Here is a 10,002-nt window from a genome sequence, read left to right on the forward strand (position 1 = left end):
CATTTCTTGTGAAGTGTTTGGTTTTGCAAGGTGAAAAAAAAAGATATACAGAAAACTTTTTTTTTATAAATATTTTAACATTATCCTTGAAGTGTTCAGACGGGCTAAGTTTTACTCGCAGCGTCACCTATAACGACTAACCCTAAGCAACACCCACCAAAAAGCAGGTGTTGTGTCCAACGAGTGGAATATATTTTATAAATTATTAAGCAAACGAAAGTCTCTATTGATTGATTTGATTTGAAAAATTGTCTATTGATTGCGTATTTTGAAGTGTTATTTTTTTAAAACTAGCTATGATGGCTCTAAATTTAGTTTAAAAGAGGGTGGGGTGATTTTTAAGGAGTAATATTGTTAAGGCTGATGATTCAACGGCATTAAGAACTACTTTGAGTGTATTGACGCTTTGCTATTGCAATCTGAAATACGTGTCTTTTCCAACATTCTCTAAAACTTTGAAGTTTTTTCTGGCTGTGATTTGTGAAAAAAAAAAAAAAAAAAAACTTATTGCATTTCTTGTAGCACTGTGACCAAAGTACCAATTTAAACAAATAACTTTAGCTTGGATTTTGTCCTAAAAATTTGTACGAAACAATGCACCCGTGAGCATTTCGGGTCTTGAAATATTATTACTGTGTGTCACGTTCGTAAAGAACCAACAAAATCTAAAGGCTTAAAATATATAATTTATCCCCTTTCACTGATGCAATTGAATTTGTTACGCTTGACCTAACTGAAAGCAACACAAATTACAAGAATGTTTTCTTTAGTATTTTAATCATAGAAGAGTAAAATGATTACTGATAATAGTGCTTGTATCTCTCTAGTTTGGGTTTGCACATGGTGCCTTAGCTTTTGGGGCCTCTACAGACACAAGCTCAATTATCTGAATGGTTATTTTTTGTAGCCAAAATGCGATGAGTCTTCCTTAAGCGTATACAAATCAAAAGTGAAAAAACAGCCACCATAAAGATTCTAATCTTTTAGCCAATGAAAGTCTCCACATAAAACAGTAGAAATATTTTTTCCCTGCCTTTAAAAAGTTGTTTTGTCAAGCAGAATACATTTTTGCTTTATTTATTTCAGTCTCCACAGTTGTCTCACCAAGGACAACAACAACAGCAGCAACAGGGCATGATGTGCACATCCCCTCTCCAGAACAGCTGCCCCGGTGGCGAAGCTCCTCAGCAGGAATGGGACAGAGACTACTGTAATAACGACTGTGTGGTTTCCCATTGCAGGTGAGTTGCTCAATAAAGATTCTAGGTATTGTCCGTTTTTCACAAGAAGGCACTTGACTCCTCCCTCGTCACGTAATATCCGATGACTCTTATTTCGCTGTTTTCGGTAGAAAGTATATTCGGATCATAGCAATTTGCTGTGAAAGCAACAGTTTTTAAAATGTAAGAATAACTAACAACAGAGAAGTGAAGCTAGTGATGTAAAGGACACTAAGACTTTTTTGCACATTAAAATGCACGCCCAAGTTAAGTCTGTCTGGTTGTCTCAGTGCGTGGATTGCGTACCGATCACCTCCGCGTAAAATGGAATTCTGCGTTCGAAAGGGCGTGGCGAAGTGCCTTCTCTTGAAAAACGGACAATAATTTAGGCATTTTGCACACGAGGCGGTTAGTGGAATCAGCTTTTCGAAGTAGTTGGCTGTTGATTTTTGTTGTCTTCACACGAGACAACTGAGATGAATAAACGTTCCTCCTGATAAGCCGAATTTTTTCGAGCAACTGCTTCGCAACGCTGATAAAATTGAACCGAGATGACACTCAACTAGTTTACTCTTGTGTAATGCGAACGCTTGGTAATGTCCCGATGAGTGTAATCAACTTAAAGTTTTATCTTTTTAGATTTGAATCAACTTTTTAGTTGATCACACTCATCGGGACATTGTCAAGCGTTCGCTTTACACACGAGTAAACTAGTTGAGACATAACTCGATTTAATCTGATATCACCATTTTATACTATAATCTTCTTGCTAAACTTCATCTGGACTTATGTCTCCTCTATAGTAAAATAATTATTTTAAATTTACAATTACGGACTGCATTGAGCTCCTTATTGCGATCATTATTTATTATGTTTTGTTTAATTTCAATCCAACAGTCATTAAATCAATAAATCATTAAAATCAGAAACTGTATTGAACTTTCGGGGCTTATACTTCCTAAGAATATTCTCTTTCCGCAAATCTTACTCCAATTAATCTTTAAATTAAGAATTGAATTGCTTGAAATAATTATTTCATGAAAATAAATGTCATACATTGCGTACGGAATTACACTCCAATCAATGTTTGATTTTAATAAGAAGCTCGTACATAGAATGCATTAGAACAGCTGAATCTCAAGCTTATTTGCCAACTTATTATTGGAAATGGAAATTGTTATGTTTGTTATGGAGGTTTTTAGTGAATGAAATGTTTGTTAATAAATATTCTTTCCCGTTAGAATTAAATATTCAGGAAAAAAATTTCAGCTGTCGCAAAATCCGATTATATACAAATATGTTACCGCACATTTTCTTACCGTTCCGGTTTCTAGAAGCAAACTTTAATGGGACATTTCACCGTCACGTGCGGGGCAATCGCACTAGATCATTTCACCAGCAGTTTGTTTTGATCTGAGTATCTTAATTGTCCAGGAGTGTGCAAATTTTTTAGTCTTTACATTTGATGCAGCGATACTGCTGGCACAGTTATATTTTTGTTAAATAATTTTATTGCTTAAAATTGAATTTATGTGCATGGGTCACGTGCGGGACTTCTAAAGTCACTCTCGTATGAATAAGTTGAAATTTTTGCTCTAATGATATAGCAATGACGAAACAAACTGTAAGTTTAGAAGCAAAGACTGCAATGTAAAGTTTGCAGATCTTATTTGTTTAGAAAAATAATTTAAGTTAAAGGGGAAAAAAACGGTTTTGGGCCATTACGCGAAAAAGTAGCCATTTTGTCCCGCACGTGACAGTTCATATATTCCATGAAAAAATAATGCGTGCTAGAGTAAATGACGAAACTTTTTCCTTAACTGCGACTTTTTTGCTTCACTTTTTTGTTGCAAATGTTGAATAAATTGTGAATTTAATAAAGTAGCTCATTTATTTGCAACGCGTTGCTGAATCATCAGACGAAATTTGCCAACCAAGGAAATTTTTGGATGGTCAAAGTCACCCCCTTGACCTACCATCGCACCCTGCCTCATACAGAGACTTACTTCTTCAGCGGCTATCGTATATTTACAAACCTCTCTCTCTCTCTCTGTGCTGATGTTAATAGATTTCCTTATTTCTTTCAGGGATGTCTTCACAACGTGGGTCGCCTCAAGACCGCCACAGAACTCCTACGCTTCGGTCAAGTAAAACCCTACAAAAGAAAACGACTCATTCTCTTCGCAAAGATTGGTCACGTGACCATCAACAAAAACGAAGCAATGGGTACCAGAAGGAAAGATAACAAAAATAACTTAAGCATCGACTGCAAAAAATATATAGATATATATATACATACATATATATTTCCTGAACGTGGAACGCACAGATGCAGAAAAAATCATAACTAATTGTAAAATGAGCAACAGTTAATTTTTACGACCTCGATACGAAGACTTTATACCGCTTGTTGAGGTATTTTTTGTGATTTCTGCTGCGTTGAGGAATAATTCAGAATTTCTATGACTATTTTTCTCACTACAGAGACTCATCAACCGACTATTAGGTAGAAGACTTTTAAGTAGTCTCTTTGTCATTGCATCCGATACAACTCTTACTACCAATTCCGTGCGTTTGTATTATTTTGTATTTATGCCTCACAGTAATACAATGAACTGTCATGTACACAAATATGTACGAAGGACACAGATGAGTTTGTTCAAGAGAAGATGTTTAAGTCTGTACTTACAGAATCGATTGATGTTTTGTTGCGAGTTTTCCGATTTCTGTTTTTCGTATGGCAATTTTGTTTGTTACAGTAACTGCAGTTGTTGACTATGCAATTTTAAATAGTTTAGTATATTGTTTATGTTTCTAAAATACCTTTACTGAGTTTGTTTTCTTGTTTGTGTTACTTTTTGATTATTCCCTCAAATAGGTCCCCTTTTATTCCAATTTCACATGACTTTTCAACAGTGTACAAAGTACTTTCGTTATGATCACAGTAAAAGAGAAAAATTAAAAAGTAGGAAATATTTATTATTTAAGTTATAATGCCTCATTATTTATTCATATCATTTAAAACATGCATCAAAAGTTTTCATTTTACTCATTATGCATTTATTTTGCTGTAAATCTATTAAAAATGTCAACAAGCATTGCTTCTTAAACAATAGACTATTTTAGGATTTTTCTCTACACATTAATTCTTTCTTTGTAAGATGTTTAATTGTATAAAGTGCATGAAATAATTCCAAAATTAAATGCTTTCTTGGTACTTTTCTTTTATTTAGTTTTTTCGGAGCTCAAGTCACGATTATATCTCAAACTGCGATAAATTAAACAGCTTCCTAATTCATTTAAGTTTTTTTGTAAATGATATTTTCTCGGTCGCATCACTTTCATCATTTCATTCAAGCTCATCGAAGTTTCCAGAAAAAAAACAAGATGCTGATGATCATAGTAAAGAAGTTTATCGCAATCTGTTTCTATGTATATAATTATAAATATTTAAAGCCAATTATATCAATTACAAAAAAAAAAAGGAATTCCTATGGTGTACATAGTATTTTAGCATATATGAAGCAAATTCAGTTAATGTAAACTGTTATTGACTGTCAATTTTTTAACTAAATGTGTTCTCTAAAAAATTCAGATTGAAAAAAAAAGTCACATTTTTTAAACACGAACATAGACAGTAAACATTACCATAAATTCATTCGCCAGCATAATTTTTGTGTCCAAAAAGTTGGATTTCTCAAATTTCCCTTACAAATATTACATTACTAACATTTGATTTAATTACATTAATTTAAAAATACAAATTGTGAGAAACCACAGTATTTATTAATATTTAAAAAATGTTCCATTGTAAGGAAAAAAATGTTTATTAATGTAAGTTATCAAGTTTTATGAGAAAATCTTTGTATTTATTAATAAAAAATGGAGCATTTTTAGAAAACGCTTCATTAAATAATGTAAAAAAAGAAACATTTGGGGAAAACGCTCTATTTATTACTACATAAAAATGCAAAATGTTGACAAAATCATGATAAGTGTGAGCATTTTTTTGTGTCTAAGAGCAAGAAATTTTAAGCACTTTTTCTACACAACAAAAAACTTTTTTAAAACTTAAAAGTAAAACAAATTGCTTGAACACAATTACTGAAAATATTTTAAACAGATCGGAATCTATGTGTAAGAACCTTGTTTGTTTTGTCATAATTTTCTAATTCTAAGACAAAGCAAGGAATATTTATCCTATTTGAATATTATCCGAATTTCAAAGTCCTAACCGAGCAAAACAGTTCCTGATCGATGCTTGATGCTAAAACGCTATGTAGCAGACGATGTTATTGCAACTACAGTTCAACTTAGAACGGCGGTGACGCTTTTGGTTTCGCATTTACTTTCACTTTTAAATGTACTGCTATCAGTATGTTTACATGTATAAACAAGTTCTTTAGTACAATTTGTAAAAACGCACGCGTATATGGCGACGCTATCGTTTACACAAAGTGTGCATATTTTAAGTAAGAATGTTTTTTGTTCCACAGTGGTGTGGGGATTCAATCAAATCTTTTCCAAATGATGTTCTGTATGTAGATTTGTAGGTAGTTTCTATAGTTCAAATGTTGTAATAATTGTTGAGAACTATAGAAACTTTTGTGAATAATGTATATGCCTAATAGAGCAGCTAATGAAAGTGAAACATTGATTATCTTATAAACTATTCTTTTACACTTTTGTCTTACAATTGTTTCTCAAAAAAAATCTTTTTAAGAACCAAAACTTATACAGTGATAAGTCACAATTAAAATTACTTTTTTTTATAAAAAGAGAAATTACGTAATAAAAATCCCGGACAACTTATAAAAAATGTGTTGGGAGAATGTGCTAAAATTCCTTACGGTCATTACATTTAGTGCAGTTCCAGCCAAATTTTCACCAATCTTGTCAAAAGCATTGCTTGGCGACATTTTACTGGCTTGGTGAAAATTATCGCCTGATTTTTACAAAGCTCAATATTTCTACGCTTCTAATTTCTATTCACTTTTGTTTTTCATTTTATTTCTTTCTTTAGTATTACTATATTTAGTTTTTGAAAAGTATTTTGGAATTCTGATACACTAGTAATCCCAAACTTATGCCTGTTAGAGGAAACTAGACGTTGAGGCACTAACGTAACTTTAAAGAAAAAATTTGGTATGATTGAAGAAGAAAAGCTACTTTTTAAATTTTTTTAATCGTATTCAAGAATTTTGATCATTGAATGCTAAATACTTAATGCGTACAAGAAAACAGTTGTGGCTAATAATCTAATTTAATCATTAAAAATGATGTCAAAATATTTATTAAAACTTTTGAAGCAGAAGTAAATGGTACAGAAAAAAAGCTATTTCTTACTATATAACCATTGGAAAAAAAAGGGAATGCATAGTAAAAAAAAAAAGACAAATAATTTATTAACTGCTTTGCTACTGACTCTGTTTAATTCCACATTTGATATTTAAAAATAATTAAACGTTCTTCAAATGGCAGAAATTTTTACTAAATTACCAAACATTTCCTCAGCAAATTATATCACCAGACACATTTTTGCACTAGGAAACAGTGAACTAACAATTATAATTTTTTTTATCTACGTTTTGAATGTGGGGATAAAATCGAAATACACTTAGAATTGCTAAACTTTTTTCTCTATTGCTATTATCAAATAATAATAACAATAATAATAAATGAACAAATAAATTTATAAATATGACAAGTATTTAAAATTTTTAATTTCAACAAACTTATCAAAAACGTTCACTGTTGAAATCAGTTCACATTTTCATTTTGAAAATAAAACAGTTCTAGGTTTATATTTTGATTTAAAGAAATATTTAAATTTGTTAACGAATATTATTTCGCTTAATACGCAATAGATTTTTATTTCATAAAAAGATCATCGAAAATTATATAACTTCAGAAAAAAGACTTAACTGAGAAAGAATTGAAAAAATTTAATTTATTTTTTGTCTTAATCACGCCTAATTTGAAATTATCCATTTTCATTAAAAAACTATATGAAAACTGCACCCCGTATTTTTTAATTTACGAACGGTTTTGATAAATCCTACTTAATTTTCATTAAGTGCTTGCTATAAATTTTATTTTACATCAAAAATTAAATTCAGAAATTTTACTTCTATGTAAAAAAAGCCCTGCGAATATACTTTTTTCTCTTTTGAATCTAAATTTATGGATAGCTGCTTTATTATGCTGTGCATAACTTCAGATGAATTTGAATTGATATTAATTTTTCAAACAAAGGCAGTTTTAGTGTTTGCTTAAATAAATCTTCTTTGCTAAAAAATTAATTATCTTTCATTTTCGCGTATCTTTAAGATGCATATGATGTTACATGTGTGAATAAATTGTAAGTCTTGTATTTAAGTGAAAAATTGAATAATAAAAAAAGAACATGTTACTAAGTTGTTTAATTCATTTGGTACTGCATTTTTTAATCCCTCTCAATAATTTAAATTTATTTATGATAACGTTCTAAAACATCTCCGCTTGATTCAGAATAAGAAAGTGATTAATTATTTTCGGAGGTTTTCTTTGATATGCAAATAAGAACAAGACGAGACAGCGTAAGCAAAGTCTTGGATTATGAATTTAATTAAAAAACGTTTTTCTGCTTCGACGAAACAATAAAATATGAGAAAAATTAATTGAAAAGAGAAATTTTCAGATAAAGCACGTGCATAATTTAACATTTATTCTTTGAAAAAGCAACGTTTTTTAATTTTCTTTTTCAATTTGATACTTGAATTCATTAATTGTGTGATTGCAGTTCATACAAAAACAATAGAATATCCGAAATTGATATTCTGGATTAAAATAGTGTATGAGTAATTATATATTTATAAATGCAATTTAAGACTGATTAAAAGGTAGAAATTTTTATTTAGTAATTGTCGACCTGGCAATTTGCAAAGAAAGCAAAAATGGAAGTAGGGAATTAATTAAAAAATAACATTTTGATAAACTATACGATAAGAGAATTTGAACATCTGGTTGCTTTAGAATACAAGTACAAATTTAAAGTCTCTATTTAATTATGACATTTTACAAAAGAAGAACACAAAATATGCTTAATTTAAAAAACATATAGAAAAATTATGCAAGAAGGATTTATTAATGCACAATTAAAACTAATTTAAGAATGGCAAATTCGGAAACAAATTTGAATTTTCAATTAATACTTTTATTATTTTTGTTCTGTCACCCCTCCCTCCCCATTCCTTTCCAGTGGATCATATTTTTCAGCTGCAAAACATTATTTGCAAGTTGCTCCATTACAATTTTTTTACCCTTCATGATAAAGAATATTCGAACCGAATTTTTAAAAAGTTTCTTATACGTGCTGTGATCCCTAAAGTCTTTCTTGATATTTTTCCATTATTTTGGATCCTCCCCCTCCTCCTTTGTCACAAGACGCGCTATTTTCAAAAACGTATCCTTATAAAAAGTGGGTGACGTCACACTACGTGTTACTCCCTCCCCCTAGTCAAAAACTCACAATGTCACGAACTCCCCTCCCCTCAAAGCTTGATATCATTTGTGGAGAGCCCCATGCGCTTTTTAAGAATAAGTGTTTTAATTGAATGGCAGCGGAAACAAAAGAGAATTACCGTACCAAACGATCACACACATTTATCGGAACATTCATATCGAATAATAGTATTGCTATTTGATGAAAGCTCTAAGAATCTACTATTTTGCTTAAAAATCAAAACTAGTTTAATGCAGATTTTAACTAAAGGTTGTAGCCAGAGCTGTGGAGTCGGAGTCGTTAGAAAACATCTCTCTCTCTCTCTCTCTTGGAAAAAAAAAAGGAAAGATCTCTTTTTTTTCCTCTAATTTTCACTTGGGTACTCTCCTTATTTTGACTGACTAGAAATTGGTCTGATTTATGCATAAAGACCTACTAACTAGCAAATAACTGCTATTGACAACTAGCTAGTTCCTTTATTTATTCTGCCGTGTGCAGGTAAACGGCAGTATCTACAGAAATGAGTTTTCGAGATATTTGAAGAAACGTGTTTTGGATTCAATACTAACAATCGGGAAATGTTGAAATTAGACATCGTTTTCGCGCCTTTCTTTCAGCGGAAACCAAATAAGCGAGCTTGCGCAATAAAGATAACGTACAATAGATGACAAAAATGCACAAAAATGAAAAATGAAAAATTTGCATTTACTGCCCTTTACCTGCACACGGCAGTATTGAGCTTACACTTTCAGTAATAGTTACTTCCGTCGACTCGGTAGTTTGATTGTTTTTTAACTTACTTTAACTAATAGCAACTGTCAGCAACCGGTTTTGTTGCTTAACATTTACAGTAGTTAGTACTTACAAATAAAAAAACAACATTTTTTTTTTTTTTTTACTGCGATCTCAGACATGAAATAGTAAAAGGGATGTCTCCCTTGAGCAAGTCGGGAGTCGTAGCTCAGGAGGAAACTTCTAAGGGCGTTTGTTCCCTAAAATCAAATAGTGTTGGCGCGAAAGCAGGAATCCAAAAGACCCGATAAAATATGTTTTTCTAAAGACTTAGTTCTTAATAAAAAATATGAAATAAAATAAGTATATAATTTCTTGGTTACAACCCTCAATAATTGCAGATAATCTTAAAATCTTCATATTAAGGTAGTTTAAAGTAGCCAATAAAATTAAAATTTGAAATTAAACGAAGAAGAAATATAGGTATAGTAAAAGCTTATACTGCCACATTTTGTGTAAATTTTGCTCCAGACGTGCATCTATCCGGCTTCTCTCCGCAATATAGTC

General features: G+C 31.1%; 1 protein-coding gene across 1 annotated transcript in view; it reads left to right on the top strand.

The window, feature by feature from the left end:
- The window catches only part of LOC129220226 (TOX high mobility group box family member 4-A-like), a 105,045-nt gene extending 97,413 nt beyond the window's left edge, over positions 1-7,632 (top strand). Inside the window, exons 11-12 of the mRNA XM_054854590.1 lie at positions 1,087-1,241; positions 3,308-7,632. Of these exons, the coding sequence (XP_054710565.1) occupies positions 1,087-1,241; positions 3,308-3,371 (219 nt within the window). The 3' untranslated portion in view covers positions 3,372-7,632. The remainder of the gene's footprint in view (positions 1-1,086; positions 1,242-3,307) is intronic.
- Positions 7,633-10,002: the final 2,370 nt, after the last annotated feature.

Source organism: Uloborus diversus, chromosome 4 (genome assembly GCF_026930045.1).
Source record: "Uloborus diversus isolate 005 chromosome 4, Udiv.v.3.1, whole genome shotgun sequence".
Lineage (NCBI taxonomy): Eukaryota > Metazoa > Arthropoda > Arachnida > Araneae > Uloboridae > Uloborus > Uloborus diversus.